A 25,040-nucleotide genomic window follows, 5' to 3' on the forward strand; every position below is an offset into this window, starting at 1 on the left:
TCAGAGACAGATGAGATGGTCGCCCAGCAGATGCTGATAACTGACCACAGAGTAAACGGCCTCTCTACATCAATGCAAGGAAGCTGCTCCCATTTCACCTCACCTCCAATGTAGATGTGGCTCCAGTTAGCAAAAGGGGATAGTATTAAGACACTAATTTCAGATATTAAGGCAATTGAAAGCAGGATTTGTTGGAGTGGCCCAGTGAGTACAGCACTTGCCGAACCAGCACAGGGATAAAAGAGCCTGGTGAGTGTGGCAGCCTGGTTAGACCAGCACTCACAAAGTAGAGACAGGATGTACAAAGTGGCTAGCTAAACTGGCCAAACTGGCGAGCTCTGGGTTCATCAAGAGACCCTACCTCAGTAACTACACTGGAGGGCAGCAGAGGAAGACAGCCAACATCAACTTCTGGCCCCGAAAGTGATCACACGTATGTGCACATCCTCCATACATTCTTTTAAAAATACTAGGAAACAGAAATTAGTACTAAGAGGTAGGAAGTAAGTCCAGTTTAGCAAAAAAGGAAGTTAAGTATTGTATATCTGAATTTATTGCAACAGTAAAAATATAATTTTGTCCTATGTAAACAACTTTATTTTTTGAAGATAATTCATTTTGTCTGATGTGAATAGGATTTGATAGCACGGAAAGAACCATACATGGTTAGCAAGAAAGCTAAAAGTACATTTTCTATCTATATTCATTGGTAGATCACAGAGGATTGGGGTGCTTGATTGTATGAGAAAAAAAATTGAGTCAAGGGTTCTGACATGATCAGTTGGGCGTTGCCCTGATGGGAAGGATTCCATGAAGAACAGCAATATAGTGTGACTTTGGGGCATGCTATATAAAAGAGTCATAGTTCATGAGCACAGATGGCCACATAGTTCCTGAATCCAGAGACTAAACAGGGTGGTGCAGGAAGTGGGGATACAACGGACAAGGGAGAAGGTGGGGGACTATGGTGGGAAAGGCTGCCTACTTCATGGCAGTCCAAGAAGCTGGAGAGAGGAAGAGTCCTGCAACCCAATATCCCCCTCAAGGGAGAACCACGGTGACCTAACCTCTTCCAAGCAGGCTCCCCCTTTTACGGTGGAATTTTTAAGAGCAAGAGGGGAAGAAAGAAGTGAGAGAAGCCCGGACATAAACAGTGCAGGATGAGGAAACAGCATAGAGCAGAAGCCGGAGAAACGGAGCAAACCAGGGAGTCCAGAACCTGATGGACATGGCAAAGAGGACCCTGCAGGACATTGCTCAGAGCTCCAGTGTGCAGAGAAGTATAGAAACCTGTGGACCTTCCCACTTAGGGCAGCTGCTTCTTAAATCCCTCAGATGCTCTTTGAATATTAGAAAAGGCATGGATGGAGAGAGGGTGCAGATCATCACTGGGCCATATCAGAGAGATTTCTTCCTGGGATTTATTAGTGTCATCTTCATTCTTACATTTGGGTTTTGGTTTTTGAGACAGCCCAGAACAACCCAGAACTCATTGTGCAGCCCAGACTAGCCCAGAACTCACTGTGCAGCTTGGGTTGGTCTTGAACTTGTAGCATTCCTCCTCTTTCCTTAGCCTCTTGAGTTCTGGAATTACAGATATGAGCCACACACTGAGCTCAGGTTTCATAAGTTTTAAATATCTGAGGTTTTTTTTTTTTTCAAAAAGAAAAACATTTATTGTGAAGTTTAATTGAAAAAGCTTAAAGTAGCAAGCTGGGCCAGGTGTTGTTTGAGCATGGTGGACTCTCTGCACGGAACCTGGGTCAGTTTTATCTTAAGCCTTAAGCTAGGCAAACCCCATCCTAAATTGTAGATGCTAATTGCCCTTATAGATCAGCATATGCTTATCATGTGACCACATTTAAACCCAGAAGTCCAACTATCCATTCTTATCTTTTCCATTCTGGTGACTTTCCCCCAGGTATCTTCACACACCTTATTGGCATCACATACTTCCCAAAGGCATTTGAGTATGCATGGCAGAAATGGATTATCAGGACCACAGTCTACATTTACTTACCCCCAACCCTTTCCCACCCAGGATCAGTTCACACACTGTATGCCCATTTATTCACCACACAGTAGACATTCAATATCTGTTTATTAATCAGCTAGAACATTGTTTCATTTCCTCTAAACACAATAAGCATAACAAAGCATAATGTCCAGAGGAATAAGGCTTTGCAAATTTGCTTTTTTCAAAACAAACCACTCCTTAGATCCTTGCTGATTTCCTTATGTATTGTTTGCTTCTAAGCTCCTCTGGTCAGAGAAGAAGACCTGATACAGATATTCTTAGTTAAGCAGAACAGCTATTCACATACACAGTTTAGCTAAGGAAAACATGGTTGTGTGGGAGCCTTCCTTCAACTGTGGAGAGAAGATTCAGGCAGCTGGCTGATGTGCTATGAACCCCTGTGAGCACAGACTCAACGGGCCACTCCTGCCATGCTCTTCCTGGCACACCCTGTACCTCTAAGGAAAAACCTGGCAATTTGTGTTGACCATTGTAAAGGGGAGGAAACAAAGACCGATTGTGGGATAATAACCCTGGTACCATAGACAGAAGCTCCCTTTCTTCTCTTACAAAGAAACGCTGACTAATCCAGCAGGCTGCAAGTTTGGGTGGTGCACGGTAAACAAATAAGGATGCTATTCTATTTCATTAGCATGGTATTGTGAGTGCATTCCAAGTCACAGCCGGCCTTTGCTCTGCACACATACAGCTGATGAAAGAAAAAAGCTTTAATATTGTCTTCAAAGTGCATGTGGGGGGGGGGGGGAATAGCAATTTTTTTTTTTTTTTTTTTTTTTTTTTTTTACTTATTTTGAAAGTTTTATGTCATTCATAAAATAGCCTTGCTGTGTTAGTTACTTTTCTGGTCACATGACAAAACACCTTCGGGAACACTTTAAGGGAGGGAGAAGGGGCTCAGGGCTTCCAGAGGACTCAGTTTGCCATAGTCACCTCCACTGGGGAGGGACACACTGGCGGGGGCAGGAGGGTTTGGCAAAAAGCCGTTCACTATTTGTTTCTTTACTTCAGAATATCATATGATAAAAAAGAAAGCTGGTCTGGCCTGATTATTCTTTTGAGGAGTTTAGGAACTAGCCCATGATGACTAATTACAATGTCTAAAAGCACGCTAGATCTTTTAAAGGCCTTTTTCTCTACTGGTATAAAATAATAAAAACATTGTATATGAATTTGCCTTACTTACAATGTTGTTGTATTAAGGGTAGTTATGTAATCTCTGTTGGAATCGATCTTGTATAAATGAGTAATACAGTGTCCAAACACGCCAAGGAACTGTTCAGTTCCCATGCTGCTAGCATTGTTGGCCTTTGTGCATGTATCTGTATCAAAAACTTAATGGGCAGTTGGAAACACGTTGTTAATTGCTTTTCTGCTTCCATGTTAATTGCATGTCCTCTGGAGTCTTGAGGAGTTAAAATCTATGCGATATGAAAAAATAATTGGGCTGCAAAAATTTTGTTTCCTTCTCAAGCTTTCAGTTGTAAGTATTTTGTTGGGATGGATTTAGTTAACATGTCAGAAATCCATTCTTTACGTCATGAAAGTAAGGCAAACTGCTTTAAAATAAATGTTGACATGTTACTTTTGTTTTTATTTTTATAAATACAATGCTTTAAATTTCTTTTAATAGTTACCATTCAGTATAATTTAAATGATTATTGGTTATAAACTGTCAACAAAGCCCAAATTTAGAATAATCAGGTGTCATAGTTGATCTTGATTGCCAACTCAACTAGATACAGTGAACCCCACCTCTAGATTTGTCTGTAAAGGCATTCCCTGAGACCATTACATCATGGAGGCTCACCCAATAAATTGAATCAGCTCTTGTGGAGTTCGAACACGATGGCATTTGGGGAGGGGCTACAAGACAGAAATACAGTTATATAAATGAAGCTAAGGTCATGCTACTAAAAAATAAAAGAAAAAAGGCCTGATTATTTTTAACCTACAAATACATAGCAATAAGAATAAGATTGTACCAACTATACTATGAAGATACTGAAATATCTGCCTTCTGAAAAGGGAATTAATTTTTCTAAAGTAATTACTTAATGTAATATGCTTTCCAAAGATAAACATTGCAGTGGTAATTCCATCAAAGAATTATTTCCAAAAAAAGTTTCTAAGAACATATTTAGGCAAATGCCTTTAGATGTTAAAAGAACAGGTAATATCCACAGTGCTTGTTATGTTTGAAAAAATGTAAAAAATAAAATAACATCTATTTTAGGAAGCCTATACATCTTAGAACAAAAGCTCTCAAGGCAATGTTTTGTTAAAAGCTGTATCAGCCAATCTCAGTTATGAATTTAAAGGTAAATTCCTAAAAACAGTACTTGCCAGTGGAATGCAACAGCATGTAGGAAAGACTGTCCAAATAATACATATGGATATAATGCTATATCAAAAGGTCAGAAGAAAAAGCCATCTTGATAAATACCAAAGCCAGTTTTAATAAAATCCAGTATGCAGTATTGATAAAATGCAAAACTCAGTAAACTAAAAACTGGAGGATATTCTTTAGCAATGTGTACATTTCCTAAACTAAATACCAACAACATAATTAACTATAAAACAATGAAAATCATTCCATTAAAGAGCAGGATTAAAATTAAATTAAAAAAAGCAACAGTTTACTCTTATATAGTTTGAAAGTGGAGATGTTTCTGAGGGGCATAATCATGAAAGCGGTGGGTAAGATGGTGAAAGAATTACAAAACAATGTGAGTCTGGCCTTAACAATGCAAAGAATGGGTCTAAACAATAATTTGCATCAGCAACAAAGTTAAGTATGGATATACAAATGACGTAAGAGATAGATGATGATAGGTGATAGATAGGTAGATAGACAAATAGGCAGGCAGATAAATAGACAGACAGATAGATGAATAGATGATACATAGATTGATAGATATCATAGTTATTCTTTCTCATAAAATATTACAATGGAAAAATAACTGGTTGGAAATAATAGTGGGAATTAATATCTTGAAATGAAGTTTACAAGGAAACCACCAAGAGACAATAAAGAATAGATGTGTGATGGAATGATGTGTTGAGCTTCAAGATTGCAAGGTGAGATACTCTGAAATTGCAAGAATTTAAAATATTGTACTCAAGCTTCCTTCTCCAGCCGGCGGGAACCAGAGACCCACAGTCAGACATTACGCAGAGAAAGAAAGACTGAACCACACATCTCTAAATGGATGTCTCCATCAAATCCCTCCCCTCAGAGCCCAAGGAATCCCACAGAAGAGGAGCTGGATAAAGAGTAAGAGCAAGAGAAGATGGAGGACATCAGGAAAACAAGGCCCTCTAAAACAACTGAGCAAATCTCTCATATGAACTCCCAGAGACCGAAGCAGCAAACACAGGGCCTCCACGGGTCTGCAGCGGGTCCTCTGTGTGATTGAGTGGGTCTCTGATTTTTGTGCCTTCTCTTGGGAGTCTTTTCCCTCTGTTGGTTTGCCTTGTCTAACTCTGGTGTAATTTTTTTTTAATTTTGTCACATTTGGTTACTGTCTCTTAGAAGCCTATTCTTTTCTAATGAGAGACAGAAATGAAGCAGATCTGAATGGGAGAGGAGATGGGGAGGAATTAGGAGGAGTAAAGGGAAGGGAAACTATAAACAGGAGATACTTTATGGAAAAAAAGAATCTATTTTCAATAACAGTGGAAAATAAAATAAATCATTACATTCAAAATCACTGCCCCTAGAACTTTAATATTCCTAAAGATCATTCATAAATTTCAGACAGAAAAAAAAAAAAAACGTGATCAGCAAAATCTAAAACAATGTCATCACTGAACACATATGCTTCTATTATAAAAATCAATCATACAATAATGAGTAGGCCTAAACTGAGTAAGCCTAAAATCAACCTAATATTTATTAAAAGATATATTGCAAGCCAACAAGACACGGGTGATAGTGTTTAAAACTGTTTCTGATTTCAGAGAGAGAAAATTCGGTAGATTCTTACTCTTCGCTGACTATCCAAACCTTTTCCAGAGCTGTTATTCTTTTATAGTTGAGAAATACAGAGACTAACGTCTGTGGCCTGAGTACTCCACAGTCCCTGCTCAGAAAAAGACAAAGCATGGAAATTAAAGGAGCAAGAGGAAAATGATGAAAGATTTAGGCTACACAGACCTTCTAGGGATTCAAAAGAATCATTGATGATTGAAGAGCTGAAAATAAACCAGTGAGAGTATTTAAAATAAATATGCAGGTCAGTGTGTGGGACAGAGAAAGTGTTCATACAAATTAGGAAAGCCAGGAATGCTCACAGTGGAAAGTAGACTCAAGACATCAATTTGTTTGCATACATGGTTACATGGTTGGTGAATGAACACGTGTGACATCCGGGAATAAAGAGTATAAATTAAAACATGCGGCTGTTTTGACCTTATCAAAATTACAAGTATGGGGAAAAGTTGAACAGTGATGAGAATGTACTCACGTATTCTTGCCAAATTATACTCAATATTTTGAAAAAAATGACATGGCAATATAGAGGAAGAAGAAGACAGAAAAAGAAAGGCAGGCAAGCAGGAAGGAAAAGAAATTGTTTATATAATTGCTCCAGTAAAACAACTTATGAGGAAATAGCCAAGGAAATGATCAGAGCTTAAAAAGAGAAAAATGTGTGTACATTGTAAGAAACAAAGTTGGACATAAAGAAAAAAATAAGTAATGACATGCCATCCATGGAATATTAGTGCCTCTTAAAATGCATTCATCAAAGAATAACCATAGCAATCTGCTGGCTAATCCAACTACAGGATGAACTATTGCTGCAGAATGGGAATTGTAATTCTGTAAATAAAACAGCTCACTCTTCCCCAAGGAGAGGCAGTTCATTGCCAAGAGTTCTAGAAAGGTTCAGTGGTTGATTGAATGAGAGCAAAGTCCTCATCGGAGCCAAGCAGACACAGTCCACCTTTGCTGCCTTCAGTGCTGGGTAAAATGAAGAACCTGTCCGACACCATTACAACCTGGAACAGAGCTTCTGCACCCTGCCCAATAGTGTCTCATCTCCAAATATACCAAAGCTAGCTTGATATCCCTTCCAGGTACCAGGTGGTTGGACATGTTCTAACAAAGAGTAATGGCTTTTGAAAAGTATTAGTGTAGTTCACCTCTTTGAGAAGAATCTCCAACTCCATCTGTGTTTTACAGAGCATCAGTCCTGTTGTTTCTGGAAGACACTGTTTCCTTGGAGCCATCCACCACCTTTGGCTCTTTCAATCTTTCTGCCGCCTTTTATGCATAGATCACTTAACCTTGAGGGGGAGAACTTGATGAAGATATTCCATTAAGGACTGAGTGCTCCAAAGTCACTCTCTGCACACTATCCAGTTGTGGATCTTTATGTTAATTCCCATCTACTACAAGAAGAGGCTTCTCTAATGAGAACTGAGTCAAGCACCCATCAGTGGGTATAGCAACATGTCATTAGGAGTTATTTTATTGCTGTGTTCCTTTAGCAGAATAATGGTAGTAGGTTTTCCCCTAAGCCTATGACCTATCTATTCTCTGGTTCATGGCCACTTTAGCAGTTTTAGGTATGGATTCTAAGCCCCACTCTATGAGATAGAAGAGTATCCAAGCCCCACCGTATCATTTGTGCCATTATTGCCACAGTATATGTTGTAGGCAGGTCACTGTTGGAGGCCACAGAGTTTGTATCTGAGTCATATTGATGATTGCCTATCTCATTCTCCCACAGCATGCAGAATACCTTCCAACACATGAAAAAAAAAAAAAACTTAAGAAAAAAAATGATAGGAGGGCCAGGTGGAGGCCTAAACATCCTCAAGGCTCTGTGTGTTAGTAACAAGTTCCCAAAGCAGAGATTTCATAAACACTGTAAGTCCATGGTAGCATAGTAGTGGCTATAAGCCATTACTGGTGTCCAAAGCCTTGGGTTGTGCAGCTCAGATGGAGGGAGGAGCCTTCTTGTTGAGATCAGAAGACTGAAATATGCCCCACCCATGCTGCTAAGGACACTCAGCCAAGGCAAGCCCCTAACCTTAACCCTGTTCCTCCTGTCAGCTAAGAGTATCCATGGGAAAAGCAAAAGATCAAACCAGGTCCAGTGAGAAGTGAGCAGATCTCCCAGAGAGAAAGGAAGGAGGTTAGGCCAGGCCAACAGGAGAACTCTGGAACTTAGCTGCACACTCAGGACCTAGATTCAGATCTCTAGGTTTCCTAGTCTGGCCAGAGGATGGATGAGCTGAATGGGGAAAATGCAAGTGGCCACCAGTCCTGGGTGAGTCTGTTTTTAAAGTTCCTAAGGAGAAGTCCTTAGGAATTCAGTAGGTCATTATATTTCTTGAAGGTCACAGCCTGTCAAGAGGAAATGGAAATTTACAAAAACTGAAGAAAAAAAAAATGGTTTCTTAAGAGAATTGTTAGAGTAGCTTACTGAGCAACTGTTGACACCTGATTTAGGCACTTGACACTCATGCAAATCACATTGTGTGAATACTTAAGTAAAATAGTGTAATTATCACTAAAATGAGGGGAAAAAACCCAAACTTCAACTTTCTAAAGCAAATGCTAGCAATGCATTTTAAATTTGTCTTCTTTCTTCTTGATGTAAAATATTGAAATACTTGTTAATTCATTATCCAAAAGGTACATTTCTGATAAATCAAAACACTTAAGGAAATTATTACCAGCACTACAATATGAATAAATGCCTTACCTCCTGGCTGTAACCTTTGCGAGCTAGCATTTATCATTCAGATCACATGAAATAGCCACAAACCTAATTTTGCTAGTGCCAACACTGATACACTGTGGAAAGTTTGTGATTATAAATGTTTGTGTCATTCTTGTAATTATGGGGACAGGGTGACTAGTTGACAAGGCTTGTGTTCCCCCCAAAGGAATGCAATAAAGAAGGACATCAGGGCACAGAATAAACTTGTGCCTCTCTTGTGTGCTGATAGACTCGTGGAAAAAGAAAGCTCGCAGAAACCAGAAAACAAAGCAGTCCCAGGAAATTCAGCAGAGCAATCAGACCCATCAACCGTTTTTCCTCCCCCCAGCTGTCCACCTCACAAGGGACAACTGCTCCTTAATACTACCCCGTTTTAGATGTCCTGGTGAAAAAAAAAGAAGCTGAAAACTGAGCTAATATGAATTCTATAAAACATAGAAGTACTTGGAAATTCTGAAAATTCAATTCAGAGTATTTGTACTTTGTTAGGGCTATGATACATTCACACCCGCATGAGTATTTATAAACGTTTTTATAAATGTGTTCTTGGCTTACCTTTTCTTTTTCTTTTTTGTCCTGCTTCCTTCCCTGCATCTAACCCACTTCGTTCCCCTCTTAGGAACCCTTATTACAAAACACATATTCTTTCCTATGCTTTGCAAACACATGTATGTGTTCTTACTTGCTTTATCTCAAGTTTTGCCACTCTGAAAAATATTGGAGTGAACATCTTCAAAGTTATTTTTGTTTACTAGATTTGTAACTGTATGGGATAGATTTCAGAGGTAATAGGATTATTGAGAGGAAAGGTTTTTGTTTTGTTTTATTTTGTTTTTTATTGTGGGTCTACTTTCCTAAAAGTCTGTAACAATCGGCATTTACTTCAGCGGTCTGTAAACATGTACTTGTTCTGACATCCTGCCCATAAGGGTTACGTTTCTCTGTAACTTTGCTCATCTGTCTGTGGTAAAAAGGATCACTGTTGCAGCATGCCCCTTGTCGAGCTGCCTTTGATGCTGATTTACTTTATTAATTTGCTCATCTTGATCTTCTCATGGGTATCTTTTGTCGTCCATTTTCCTGCTGGTCTGTACTTTGTAGGCCTTTGTCAGCACTCTGTGTTTACATCAACAACCCATTCTTTGTCAGTGGGGTTGCAAAATCCAGCTTTCCAAGTTTGCCTTGTGCCTTTTGATTTTTATTGCCACACAAAAGCTTTTTGTCTTTTTTTATATGATGCTTGGGGTTGAACCCAGGGCCTCAAATGCACTAGGCAAGTCTTATATCCTTGACCTACTCACATCTCAACTCCTTAGCTATTTAAGATGAACAAATATTTATGCTTTCTGACTCCTGAATTGATTAAGGTATTTATAGCCCTAAGTACTTTATGAATTCACCTGGATTTTCTTCCCAGAGTTTCATTGGTTGTCTTATTTACATTTATCTTTGGAGCATTGGATATTTGCTTTTATGTATGATGACAAGTCAGTGACCCAGTTAATAAAACTCTAGTGAGCATCTACTATCCACACAGCCCAATGCCTGTCAGCTAATGTGGACACAAACCTGACAGCTCCACACTCCTGCCCCATGCTGCCCACCTGGGCAAAGTCAGAGGTCTGTCAAAGGGATTTCAAAACTTGAATAAGCTTCCCTATCACCCACAGCTCTCCATGCCCATTATATAAAAACTCTCATAGACAAAGGCCCTAGACATCAAGAGTTGAGTGACCGCTCAGGGGATAAAGTGCTTCTTCTGCAAGCACAGGGACCAGAGTTTGGATCCTCAGAGCCCACACAAAATCCAGGCAAGCATGGTGACCACTAGAAAAGCACTAGGGAAACAGAGGCAGGAGATCCCAGGGGCAAGCTGGCTATATAGACTGCTGTGGATATCGCTATATGTAAATAAACTCTGATTGGCCAATAGCCAGACAGGAAGTATAGGCGGGACTAACAGAGAAGAGAATTGAGGGAACAGGAAGGGAGGGGAGAGACTGGCTGGAGCCGCCGCCAGGACAAGGAAGATGTAAGGTACCAGTAAGCCATGAGCCATGAGGCAAAGTAAAGATTAATAGAAATGGGCTAAATATAAGAGTAAGAGCTAGACAATGACAGGCCTAAGCTAATGGCCAAGCAGTTTAAATATGTAAGAGTTTGTGTGTTTATTTTATAAGTGGGCTCTGGGACTGGCGGGACTTGGTGGCGGGAGCTGGAGAGAATTTCTCCAGCTACAATAGACTAGCAGTAATTGTCAAACTCCTAGTTCGTCAAGAAACCCTGGCTCAATAAATAAGTGGTGAACAATCAATTGTTGACTTCACGCCTACAAACCTACAGAGAGAGAGAGAGAGAGAGAGAGAGAGAGAGAGAGAGAGAGAGAGAGAGGTTGGGGTGGAGAGAGGGAGAAGGAAAGGGAGGGAGAGAGAGAGAAAGCAGTAGCAACAAATACAGGCTTGAGTTCTATATTCATTTTCTGGGGCTGCGGTAACAAACCACAGACCACGGGGCTTAAGCAGCGTAACTGTTGCCTTGCATTCTAGAGGCTCTTTAGAAACTGAGATCGCAGTATCACATCAGTAGGATTCCTCTGAGACCTCTGTTCTTGGTTTGTCAATGCAGTTTTCCCCGTGTGTGTGTGTGTGTGTGTGTGTGTGTGTGTGTGTGTGTGTGTATTTACACACATGTGTGCAGATGCTAATTGAAGCCAGAAGAAGTGGTCAGATTCCCATGAAGCTGGAGTTACAGGAGGTTGTGAGGTGCCTCCTGTGGGTACTAGTAGCCAAACTCTGGTCCCCTGGAAGAGCGGGAAGCTCTCTTATTAACTGCTGAGCTGTTGCTCCACTCCCAACCAGAAAACCTTCACTGAGTATTTAGTATATGTTCCCTGAAGTTCTGGGAACTCAGGAAAAAGCAGGGAAGGGAGTCCCAGAAATACGGTCCTTGGGTCCCAAGGCATGACGGTGACACTCTAGGGCACAGGGATCAGAGCTAATAGGGCCTGTGGAAAGGGCCTACAGTCTGTCTGTAAAGGGCACCCTTGACCTTCTAGAAGGCATTTTGTTCTTTAAAATAATACTTTATTTATGGGGCTGGAAAAATGGCTCAGTGGTTAAGAGCACTAGCTGCTCTTACAGAGGACCCAAGTTTGATTCCTACCATCCACTTAGTGGCTCTCCACCATTTAACCCCAGTTCCAAGGAATCAGTTTCAAAGCACCCAGCACCCTCTTCTGGCCTCCACCGGCACTAGGCAGTCATGTGGTGCACAGACAAAGCATTCATATGCATAAAGTAAATACGTAAAAATTTAAATAATAGTAAAACATTTTATTTAATGTTCATATGTGCACATAACATATTTTGGTCATGTTCGCCCTCCCACTTTCTCCCTCTAATTCTCCCTCTACTCCCCTACCACTTTTCCCTCCCAACCAGCTCCATTTGCTCTCTTTATTTAAATACCCACTGAGTCCTTGTATTGTATGGGTTGCGGTACTGGAACATGGATAGCATCTGAGGGGCCTCATCCCTGAAGAAAACTTCCTCCCCCAACAGCCATCAATGGCTAATAGCTTCACAGACAAGAGCTGGGACTTCACAAGCCCTTCTCCCAGCCAAGCTAGGATTGGGCTGGCTGGATCTTATGCAAGAATTAGGCTTCATTGTGACATTTTCCAAACAAAATTTGTTGTTTTTCTTCTGCTGGCTTTCTCCCCTGTTTCCTTCCTCCTTTGTGCCTGCCCAACCCCAATATCCATGTTCAGTGGAATCTGTAATAATACTCAGATTGAATAGAGACAATTGGATGGATGCAGGGCCAAGAATTCCTTTATCCTCAGGATCTTTTTCGTTCCTCGCTTGCACAGCAATTAATAGGATTCTTTGCCAGCTTCAATTTATTTCTGTCACAACAGTGTTGTTCTAATACATCAATCCAGACTCCAGATGGCATTGAAGTCAAGCTAAAATTTCATCACAGACAACTTTAAAGTGTTTCTTAAAATTACTAAGAATATACATAATAACTTGATACCTTATTTTGTATTTCTTGCCATTCAGGTAAAAATGAGATAAGTAGATTCAACCTGTATGTTATAAGAATAGTCCTGGCCTTATCTCCTCTATGACTTGCGTCCCTATCCCACATTACCAAACTCTTCTTGCTCTTTTTTTTTCCTCTTCTTTTTCTCTCAAAGTCCTAGACCATCAGACAACTGGAGGAGAACACATGACTAGAAATATAATATGAGTGAAGAACAAATACAGTTTACATTCATAGAAGTTCTCATTCATCCAAAGGAAAAACATAGTTTCTGGAATTTAGAACTTATTTATGGTCACCTTTCTTATAGGTGTCGCTAAAGAAGAGCCAGAAATATTGAGACCTCCAAGACGACCCCGGAAACCCAAAACATTAAATAACCCTGAAGACTCTACATACTACTATCTACTCCACGTAAGTGGCTCGTTCTTACAATCAAACTGAGGACCAGTGGAGAGTGTGGCTGCCTTAGGCTGCTCCAGAAGAAGGCCTTGCAACACAAAGGCCCTCCTTGAATTCCGTTTAACAAATAGCCCATTAAATGGCCCCCTTGTTTTCTTCTAGCCCTTTTCCTCATGGTCCTGGCCTCTCTTGTAGCTTTGGACCTACTGTGTTCTCCCAGGAACTTTTTCTGGTAGCCACTTGTCTGAGCTTACATACAAACACCAATGTAGAAAGGGAAATCCATCATGGGAAAGCCTTCCAGACAGAGACATTCACTGAAATGAGTATGTTGTTCTGCAAGTAGAAAGAGAGAAGTGAACCTTTGTTAAGCTCCTGCAAATTCCTGGCCAATAATGAGATGTATTTATAACCATTGTGATAGCTGATCCTAGAACCAGCCCTTAACTTTATGTTCATATTTCTGGTCAGAATCATGAGACACAGGTGAACATCTTACCCTTCATATCAGGGCCATTAACTTTATTGAGAACTCCTGGATCCACTCAGTTGGCAGTGTGTATGGTCTCTACTAGGCTTCCCTTCCCTTCATGTTCCTGTTCTCCAAGCATGCGGCTGCCATCACCTTGGTTTCCAAAATCAAGAACTTAGTGGCTGTCCTGGGTCTTGCCCTCCCTTTTATACCTGACACCTGTGCCAGTTCTACATTAAGCCTTCTAGCTGCCATTCCTTCCTCCGTCTCCAACCACATAGAGTATCCCCAATTCTGACCATCACCATTTCTTAGTCAGACTGTTTTAGGCTTCAAATCTTACCTTCCCCCAACCTACACCTGTAAATTCGATTATGTTCTTCCTTCAGTTGGCTCAGTAACTCCATCAGCAAGAAGTCCAGATTCCAATGTCTTCTTCACTGGACACAGAGCTTCTGTCCAATGTCAACTCGCCATAGCAAATTGCTTACACTCCCACAGCGAGCAGCATCCCCTCAGCCTGCAAGTCTTCCCATCCCAATGGGTCCCTTTGACCCCAATGGTCTCTCCACTTGTAATACTTATTCAATCTACATTCTGTACTGCCACAGAGAGGAGCAAGACTTCTCCATGATCATGAAAACCCAGAGAATCTGAGAGTTCATTGGAAACAAGATTGACACGCCACAGGCAAAAAATGAAGCTCACATCAGACTTCCCAGTTAGCTGGGCCAATTCTAGTCTCCTCTTCTCTATGGTGAATTCACCATGTTTCTGCACTATGCTTCTCTCCCTCATGGTCTTGCCCAGAATTCAAACTTACAACCTCTTCACCTTTAAGTTCCTTAGAAAAATTTCATCAGCTGTTGTGACCTCAGTCACTGCTGAGTTGAGAACCATTGTCTCTGGCTTAGATCACTTTTCCAGCTCCAAACACAAATAGCAAACTACCTAATGTTTGTTGCATAATCTACATGGATGCGTATACAGAGAAGTCCAAATGTAGGTGCATACATTCATAATGTGTTGGGATATGTCACATGTCATATAAGTCGCCCAGTTAGAATACAACAAAAACAGCTTTTAGTAAAACCATCACCACAGTCAATTCTACAAGATTTCTATCACTCCATAATGAAACTCTACTCATTATCAGTCATTCCCACATTCCATTCTTGACCCAAATCCTAAGAAATCCCTAGCTGACTGTGGTAAAATCCCATCTAAACAGAAGCACATAGTATGTGTTATATGACATAGTTTTATAAGCTAGTAATCACTTATCCTGGTTCTCCTTCTTTTTCATACATCATTGAGATAATAAATATTATACATAATGATTGCGTATTACTATATAATATATATTTTCAATTCTTCTATTCCCATTAGAAGTCAATCCAAGAAGAAAAACGGAGACCAAGAAAAGACAGGTAATTATCTTTCTTAAATTACAGCATCATTTTGTTCAATTAAAACTATAAATCTTTATGTTCAAATTTTATTACCAATCACTTATATTTGGAAAATAGCATGATCTTAAAACACATATATACTAAATGTAAAGACTACATGAAACTTATAAATTAAATATACTGAGCCAGAACTATATAAAGCATTCACTAAGTACTCAAATATGATTTGGATGAATTACATCATTGGGATAGACTGCTTTTCTCCGCCCATTTAATAATGGTAATTAAGCAATCAGAACACTTCAGTATCCACAAACTTTCTTTTCCTTTTTGTTTTATGATTCTTTGATACATATTAAATGTCACATTTTATACTTTTTGTGGGTTGTTAGGATGGCAAGGGCTGCAGTTTTGGTAGGTGTGGTGGGTACACTTCACATGATTCCTTTCCCTGTAATAGTGCAGTCTTTCAATACTTCAATATTTTGACATTTTAATCTTATTATCGTGTCAGATAACTTTCAGACAATGCTAGGAATACTAAGGGGTGCTTATATTGAACATAAGCGGAGTTCCCTATTTATCGCTTGATGGTACCTATAACAGCAGTCAGTTAAGGTTATGGATGAAAATGCTTCATATTCACTCAACCAAGGCCAGTTTTCATGACAGTTATCCATGAGCCTGGTGTGAATATGAATGTAGACTGGCCAAACTGGACACCATTGTCACTGGCAGTTCTAGAAACTACCAGTTCATGTTAAAACAAGCCCGACAAAAGCAAGAAAAGCCAGCCCAGCAGCTAATGTTCTATTCAAGGTAAGAGATGGGGAATGCTTTCAATTAACAGGATGTGCTGTTTTCTACATTTCAGGGTTTCACCCATATATGTGGGCATGTTTATGATGCTCTTAGGTTACAGTAAATACTAATAAGAAAACTCTTAGCCTGTAAAACGAGTGGGTAGAAATTAGACTGATTGTGTAGTGTGTTTATATGTTCATCTGCAGTCAAGGAAAATTACTAGGTTTGGAAGATTTCTATTATAAGGAACTTTTGCCCACTCATTCTGGACCAAAGGAACATAGCTCTAATGTAAGAGAATGGAGACCACAGAAGGAACTCCAGGATCAATGCACTGAGATTAATGAAAGGTAATAACATACAGTCTGTATAATGTTCAATGATAAACTTTGAATGGAAATTCAAAAATTCCAATTTAATCATGTTTCTAATTTTCAGAATCAGGGATAACAAACCAAAAATAAGTTTGAAAAAAAGATTCATGGAAAAAATAGGTGTCTTGGGTATGATTTTTTTCATTTTATCACTAATTTTGTGACATTAAATAATTTATATTGCAGCTTAAATACAACTTTGGGAATAATATTCCTCTTTCCTCCAAAATTCATTGTGAAGTTCTGAGACTAGGGGTGCATAATAGAATTTAAAAAAAAACATGTTGCATGAGAAATAGGAGCATTAGCAGGCAAATGGGAGATGATTGGAAATCCTTGGCAAACATCCTGTTGCCTAGGGTACCCAGACCCCCTCACCCTTCTCTTTCACAGTGTGCAATGATGGTTAGAGAGAAGAAGTCTGGGAGTCCAAATGTCTCGAGTTTGGACCCTGATTGAGCTTTGTGTTTTCTGAGCTTTTTAAGCCACTGATTTTATACCCACAGAACAATCTTCAAAATTCCTGCCTCACTATCTTGTTATAGAGATTAAATGAAATAACAAACTTCTTAGCATATTATGTTCATAGAAGAGGATTTCTGCTAATGCAAATGGCTGTTATTATCTCCCTTCATTTGCTTTTTCAAAATCTGCCTGCACCATGATCTCTAAACCCTTGTCTCCAAAAAGAAGATGCATTCTTCCATCTTGGAACTAAAACCTATAACCTGATCACACTTGGTGGGACTCTAGCAGAAGCACAGAGTTCTTTGTGGGAGCATAGAACACCAGGGGCCTGAGAGATGAAATGATGTGTCTGTGGTCACAAATGGAGTGAGGGTTCTCCAACTTAGGGTTTTCCACACTCTGCTCAGCTGCTTTGCACTGGTTTGTCTGCTTCCTATTGTAACAGCTAACTCTACTCCGTCTCTAGTATATTCTTTCTCTTCCACCAACTGACAGATCCATGCCTACTGGGAAGGCATTATATCCCGGAAATACCGTCTGCTTCCCAGCAACATCCACAGATGTGTATTTAGATCCACAGGTTGAGTGCTTACTTTGTTCTAGGCATTATGCTGTTATCTCATTGAACTGGTAAGACAGTTACTATTACTGCCCTCATTTATAAGCGTGGAGGCTAAGTCTCCAGATATTAGTGACTGTAGTCACCCACATAGTAATTGATGGGGTCAGAAAATTTGAACACAGGATTTTGTAAACTTAGATTCAATGACTTTAACCACTGTTTAATATTGTCACTTTATGCAAAACACGATGCTGGAGACTTAATGAAATAGTGAGTATTAGGGTGACAAATGTGTGGTCTCTATATCAAACGATCTTGAGGGAAATGATATTCACATGCCAATGATGAGCAAGGTAACTCTAAGAGAGGAGGATTTTTTCTAAACTCAGCAACAGTATAACTAAACTTCAGTAAGAGTCTGGTTTAAAACAGAAAGCAAATGCAAAAGGAGAATAGCTCTTGATTACATGTTGGAACAATTAGCGAAATTTGTTGCCCAATTGTATTAATTCAGAAAAATTATATGCCCAATTGTATTAACTCAGAAAGAGTATCTTTATGTGGGCATGAGCACATCTGTAACTACAAATATATATACACCAACTGCTGATGACATTGCCCAGTAAGGTTTATGTAGGCCTGGGGAAGGGTGCACCAGTAATAATAAACATAATACTTCATGGATTTTTTTAATTGACAAATTAAATTTAATAAATTGATAAATTTCAAAAATTAAATTGATAAATTAAAATTATGTACATTTGTGGTATGGAAAAGAATGTTTTTGAAATACACATATGCTGTGGAATAGCTAAATTGAACTGATTAAAATTTGCATAGCCTTAAAAGTCTAGCTCAAAGCCAATTTCAAATAATCAATGTATTGCTATGAATTATCATCACTAAATAGATCTCTTAAATTTATTCATACCAACTGAAATTTAATATTCTTTAATCAGTATGTCCCCAACCCCCTGTCTCAAAGCCCTGATGAGCACTTTTCTATGAGTTTGACATTTTTAGGCTTCACACATGAGTGAGGTCTTGCAGAACTTCACTGACATTTCCCTTAACATAATGTCCTCCAGGTTTATCCATATTCCCATAACTTCTTAAGACTGAATAATACCTCATGGTGTGTAACAATCACATGTTTATTCATGCATCCATTGATGGACACATGGCTTGATTGCCTAATTTGGGTGTTGTGACTAACACTGCAACCAGCATTAGACTACAGGTATCTCTCAAAATATTCACTTCATTTCCTTTGGTGATATACCTTGTAGTGAGATTTAGGGATCTCATTAAGAATAGTTGCTAAATACTAAGACCTTCATGGTTTTGAAGAATATACTCACTGTCCTCTATGATGGTTGTACCATTACATTCTCCCAACACTGTACAAGGGTTCCCTTTTCTTTACATCCTCACCAACACTCATCAGCATTTACATTTTGATAACAGGCATCCTACACAGTGTGAGATCATGTTTCGTTGTGATTTTAAAATTGTATTTCCTTGGTGATTAATAATGTTGGTCATTTTTTTTTATTTTAAGATAAAAGTTATACAACAGAATTCACTTGGCCATTTTAAAATGTCCAATTCAGTGGGTTTAATACCTACCAACCCAATACCTACCAACATCGTCACCCTTCCACTCCTATTCCCTGGCAACCACTGTAGCCAGATGTTTCTCAGTCCCACCACCACTCCCACCCCTACGGTCCCACAGCCACTTATAAAATAATCACTCAGAGGCTTATATTAATTACAAACTGTATGGCCTATGGCTTCAGCTTCTTGCTAGCTAGCTCTTTAATCTCAAATTAACCCATTCTTATTAATCTATATGTTGCCATGTGGCCTTGGCATTACCAGTCTGCTGGCATCTTGTTGCTCCTTTGTCTGCAGCTGGCGTCTCTCTCTCTCTCTCTCTCTCTCTCTCTCTCTCTCTCTCTCTCTCTCTCTCTCGACTCCACTCTTCTTCTCTGGGTATCTCTGCTTGGATTTCCTGCCTGGCTGTAAGCTTTCTTGCCATAGGCCAAAACAGCTTTATTTATTATCCAATGGGAGGCACACATATTCATAGCATACAGAAAGATATCTCACAGCAAACCACTAATCAATTTGCTTCCTGTAGTTATTCAGAACATTTCATATAAATGGAAATATATGTGTGACCCGTTTGTTCTAGCTACTTCCCTTAGCATGTGATTTTTTTTTTTAAATTTTGTGTGTGTGCATCATATGTATGTACCACAGCATGTGAAAGCCAGAAGACAACATTTGCAAGTTGGTTTTTGCATTCTACCTTTGCCTTTGTTTTTAAGCAAGGCCTCTTGCTTCTTACTGCTACACTATATACTCCAGGCCTTAGAGCAATTCTCCCAGCTCTACCTCCCATAGTACTGTAGGAGTCCTAGGATTACAAATACCCACCACTATGTCTAGCTTTTTACAAGTTTCAGAGATCTGAACACAGGACATTAGGCTTGCACAGTGAACATTTTTACCCACTGACTCATCCCTCTAACCTAACAAAATGATTTCAAATTTTCACTCTTTTAAAAATTTAGCAATCTATTAATGTTGCTGAAAACGGAGATTTCCTAACCCTGTCTAATGACTGTGTTGCTTTAAGCAGACCAGTCTTGTTGTCATACAGCTGGGAACCTGCTTCTTTCTTATTTCCAGTCAGAGTGGTACTGTATTGGTACCAGCATCCTTTGTTCCTAGAAGGTGACAGTCAGTCTTGCATTGAACATTTTTTGCATGTACATTTTGGTTGTTTGTGTGCCTTCTTTTGAAGTGTCCTTTGCCCATTTTCTAACCATTTCACATGTTCTTGTTGAATTATTTGGGTTCCTTGTAGATTTTAGACATTGTCCCCTGTATCAGTTGTATCACTTACAAATATTTACTACTCTTTATCAAGTTGTCTCTTCACTGTTTTGATTCTTTTCTTTGCTATATTTTTAATCCTCTTTGCCTAGTTTTTTTGTTTGTTTGTTTTTTGTTTTGTTTTGTATAATCTAATCTGTCTGTGTTTGTGGTTACTCTTGTCACAGCCTGTGATTTGGTGGTGATATCCAAAAATCCTTTGTCCAAACCAGAGTTGTAGATATTTTCCTCTATATTTATTTCAGCAGATTTGCTGTCTTAGGTGGTAGTTCAAGTCTTTAATCTTCTTGAGTGAACTTTCTGTGTATGCTGTGAAGTAAGTCTCTGATACCATTCTTTTGTGTGTGAATATCCAGTTTCCCAAAATTGATTATTGAAGACATTGTCCTTTCCCTGCTATAAGCTCCTGGCATCTTACTCAAACCCAATGGACTATAAATGAATCTATTTACTTTTGAGCCCTCTGTTCCATTTCCTTGGCCTATGTGTCTGTTTCTATGCCAGTTTTCATGCTGGGTTGAGAGAGAGAGAGAGAGAGAGAGAGAGAGAGAGAGAGAGAGAGAGAGAGAGAGTTTTTTTAACCAAATAATGTGATATCACCAGCTTTGTTCTTTTTGTTCAAGACTGCTTTTGCTATTTAGGGTCTCTTGGAGTACCCAATGAGTTATTTGTGTTCTTTTTTCCTATTCTGAAAAAGAAAGGAAGAAACTAAGAGTACACATTGACTGGAGTCCCTACAGTGGGTCCAGGAAAGCAGTTTCATTAAAAACATAGAAGCCTGCCGGCAATGGTGGCCCACATCTTTAATCTCAGCACTGAGGAGGCAAAGGCAGGCAGATCTCTGAGTTTGAGGCCAGCCTGGTCTACAATGCAAGGTACAGGATAGCCTGGGCTAAGTAGAGAAACCTTGTCTCCAAAAAAATAAATAAATAAATAAATAAATTTTTTTTAAAAAATGAAGCTTTGTAAAGTCAACAGAGCAAGCAGTACCTGAGACCCTACTAGAGTGATTATTCAGATCGAGGCAGTGTTTAAAAGAAACATTTGAGCTGTTTAAAAGCCCAGAGGTGAGTGCCACAGTGGTGGTTCAGGCCTTTAATCCTAGCACTTAGGAGGCAGAGGCAGACAGATCTCTGAGTTTGAAGCCAGCCTGGTCTATAGAGTGAGTTCCAGGATAGCCAGGGCTACACAGAGAAACCCTGTCTCAAAAAAAAAAAAAGAAAGAAAAGAAAGAAAACAAACAAACAAAAAAATCCAGAAGGTGGGCATCTATTTATACACCTTGAATCTTCCTGTTTGACAGAAGTCTTTTAAAAAAACAAAATAAGGCACTGAAATAAGTATTTCTTTATTAGCTGTGAGTTATTGTTCCAAACAAAGCCAGCCTTTGTGATCTCTATTTTCAAGTGCTTGGTTCTCTTCCGAACACAAAAGCTACTCATTTCAACTCTGCAAAACTGCAGACCGTTTTTTACAGCTAGCTACGTTGGGTCATTTAGCCTGACATTTTGATCGTACCTTTCTTAAATGTCTGTGTTTGGTGGATAGCTGAAGGAAGAGGGGCGCCCAGCCCTGAGAGGGTAGGTGGAAATACCGCCAGGGGCAGTTGCCATTGACCGTGAGAACCCGGTCTGACTTGCAGGTGCTGGACTGCCAAGGGGAGCGAGGAGATCTCCGCCAACCCTTACGACTACAGAAGGCTCCTGCGCAAAACCTCCCAGCGCCAGCGCCTGGTGCAGCAGTTGTAGCAGCTACAGAGCTTTAGGAAGTGCTGGACCCCGAGACACCAGAAGGACCAAAGCAGCAGCAGCAGCAACGGGCACCCTCTGGCACCCACCCGAACCCTCAGAACCCTCAGGCACTGGAGCCGCTGATGGCCTGCCAGCTCTGTTCCCTCTCAAATACTAGGGCCACCTCGAGGCCCTGACCCAAGAGAATCTGAACTCCTTTGGGGAGTTCCAGATACTGGACCCCCAGACTTCTCCCACCTGCCCGCCGCCCCCATGGCCCTAATGTACCACTGTATTCTGCTGTTTGTGACTCAGGGTACTCACTCTGCCTGAGCGGTCACCAGTCCCTTTGCTCGTTTTGAAATGATTTAAGAGATTTCTTCTTTCTTGAAAAGACTTTCTCAGGACCAAACGACAGTCGCTCTTGGTTGGGTATGTCAGAACAAAGGTGAGATGGCAGTGGGAAGGAGTTTTCTCCTCTCTTGATTAATAATATTGCTAAATAAAGTAAGCATCCTGGGAAGTGTGTGTTTGATAAGGGCTTGTCTGCCTTGTGCCTTGGGGGCCTCTGTCTCTGGTGCATGGCTGGGCTGGTGGTGGCAGGAGCCGGGATGACTTCTGTCTTCATCAGCAAATCCCCAGCACCAGGTACTCTAAAGCATAGTCTACTTCGTCATGGACGAACCTCCAAACCCACACTCACACAGCCTTCCCGGCTAGCCCACGCTGGCACTGGTCCTCGCACTGGGGACTGTCAGATAGAAAGGTCTCTTACTCTACAGATTTGAGGTAGCCTCCCCTGGGAAGTGGGCCACATACAAGTAAGCAAAAGGTCAGTGGGTGGGAGGCAGGAGTTTCCTTACCACTCGAGTGTAGCTTATTAAAACAAACAAATAAAAAACCCTCTAGGTTAACCCTTCCATGCAAGACACCTTCCAGGTCTACACCACGTAGAGTGGGTAAAGAAGGTGTAGGCAGGGTTCCAGGCAGGACTGAATGAGCAAATAAGTTCTGATCAGGTTAGGTCAGGGTTTGGCTCCTGCTGCCCAAAACCCAAACCAGAGGGAGCTGATAACATTTGTGTTGTGGTGGTCTTTGCAGAATTTGCCGCTAAAGCTCCCCAGGCACCGACTTAAGCAGCTAGAAGTCTTACAAATAGGATCCAGCTGAGAAGAGGCCTCCTGCAGTGACAGGGCCAAGCCCCAAATTCAAGTGCGCTCTCCTCCCTGCTCCTTCCCTAGTTAGCGCCACTCCAGTTTGGGGCCAGACAAACAGACAGGACAGAGGAGTCACCCTAACTGCGCCGACCCGTGAATCGATCAGCAGGACCTGTACCTGGCACAAGAAATCTGAACGGCAGGGCTCGGGGCCCGATATGGGGGAAGCAGGAGTAGGGTGCCCTGAGCTGGCTAAGCTTCTTGAGGCTCCAGCGCCCCACCTGGAGCAGGTACTGAAGGGAGGAGCCCTGCTCCGCTGCCTACGGGACCCATCCTTCAATCCTGGCTTCCAGAGGCTCCTGAATACTGGAGTCCTCACAAGAGTATCTGCAAAAGCATATTAATTTCTGGATAGGGAGGCGACAAACAGCTCCATCCCAGCCCCTGCACTCCAGGTTAAGTAAGACTGGAAAAGCAAATAGCCAGCTCTTGGTGGAAGATTGCAATGTTGTGGTTGTTTTCATCCCTTTTTCTTTCCATCTATACTTTCTCGGTCCCTCAACATTTAAGCACTTGTACCAAATATCCTTCTTCGACCCCACCTGCCACGGGGATTTCTGGGTGCACTGTGGACAAGAAATGGGTCGTCCCGGGACACCTTCCTGTACAGGGCTATGCTGGAGATTTTGGTTTGGGTCTCCCTGCATTAAAGGGGAAGCCTTGGAAAGCTTTCCTCCCCGGTAGCAGCCTTCCCGTCCCAGTCTGCGCTGCCTCCTTTGTGAACTAATGGCTGTAATTATTACCTCCCTGTGCTCTTTTGTTATCACCAACCAGAGCAAAAGGGGGGGGGGATGGGCTCTTGGGGGGGATGAAAAAATTTACAAAGCAAATTGCTGTCTAGGAAGGGATGGGTTTTTAAAAGACAAACCCAATCCCACCTGCATCTGAAGTGGGGAGTGGCAAAAAAAAATTTTGTCTTAAATTAAATACCACCATTTAATTTAAAAATACTAAGGGCTGCGAGCTTCAGTTGCATTTAAACGGCGCCGGTTTAAGTCACAGTTTTTGAAGAAGTTAAATCCAGATGTTGAGATTCTACCTTCCTCTTGTTTTCATCCATTTCTTCCTTGGAAGGTGCGTGCATGCTTGCTCTCTCTCTCTGTGTGTGTGTGTGTGTGTGTGTGTGTGTGTGTGTGTGTGTGTGTGTGTTTATGAACCTTTTTATTTCAGACCACTCATCCATAGTAAGAAAGCTTCAACCCCTGCCAGCTGGCTTGAAGCAAATTATTTGCAGGATTTGGTATGGATTTAAACAAAGAGCCCGGGCTCTCCGAGTCATATCGGCAAGGTTTGCTGGAGCAAGCACGCCCAGCAGACGTTGGAGCCAAGATCCCTGCATTCCAGGAGCTGTCGGCTCTGCCAGCTGAAGCGATCAGGCCTGGAGTGCCCTAAAGACTGACCAAGCTGAGGCCTAGGGTCAAGATTACAGCCTTCCCTGACCATGCTCCTGCTTCTTGCCAGAGCAAGCTTAGAGACAGGCCTGGGGCAGCACCCCAACAGTGCCAGCTGCAACCCTGGATCCTGCAGCCTCGGTGGGCATCCACTAGCTAGCTCCTCCGGGGCCCCTGGATTCGGGCACATGGGAAGAAGATAACGCTTTGTGGAGAGAATGCACTTAGAGATTCAAGACGTGGGCATCTGCACAGCCGCGAGGTCTCCGGATCCCTAACAAAATAAGTCACCCTGGTCGCCAAGACTGAAGGCTCCAGGGTGCCTGCTCTGGCTGACACTAGCTCGGGGCGCCCAGACAAGGCTATTGGGAATGGCTTAAACCAACACTTTCCTGCCAGTCCTTCTTGAGCTCCCTGTAAACCAGCCGGGAGCTATAGTTAGAGCATAAGCAAGAACAAAGTCCAAGGGTCCCAAATCCTCA

The 25,040-nt window shown here is 41.0% G+C and overlaps 1 protein-coding gene across 1 annotated transcript in view; it reads left to right on the plus strand.

Annotated features, from left to right (window-relative positions):
- Positions 1 to 22,465, plus strand: part of Myo3a (myosin IIIA) — a 141,585-nt gene extending 119,120 nt beyond the window's left edge. Inside the window, exons 23-26 of the mRNA XM_059263029.1 lie at positions 13,130 to 13,233; positions 15,083 to 15,123; positions 16,116 to 16,259; positions 21,863 to 22,465. Coding sequence (XP_059119012.1) covers positions 13,130 to 13,233; positions 15,083 to 15,123; positions 16,116 to 16,259; positions 21,863 to 21,968 — 395 coding nt within the window. The 3' untranslated portion in view covers positions 21,969 to 22,465. The remainder of the gene's footprint in view (positions 1 to 13,129; positions 13,234 to 15,082; positions 15,124 to 16,115; positions 16,260 to 21,862) is intronic.
- Positions 22,466 to 25,040: the final 2,575 nt, after the last annotated feature.

The sequence above is a fragment of the Peromyscus eremicus genome, chromosome 5 (assembly GCF_949786415.1).
Source record: "Peromyscus eremicus chromosome 5, PerEre_H2_v1, whole genome shotgun sequence".
Lineage (NCBI taxonomy): Eukaryota > Metazoa > Chordata > Mammalia > Rodentia > Cricetidae > Peromyscus > Peromyscus eremicus.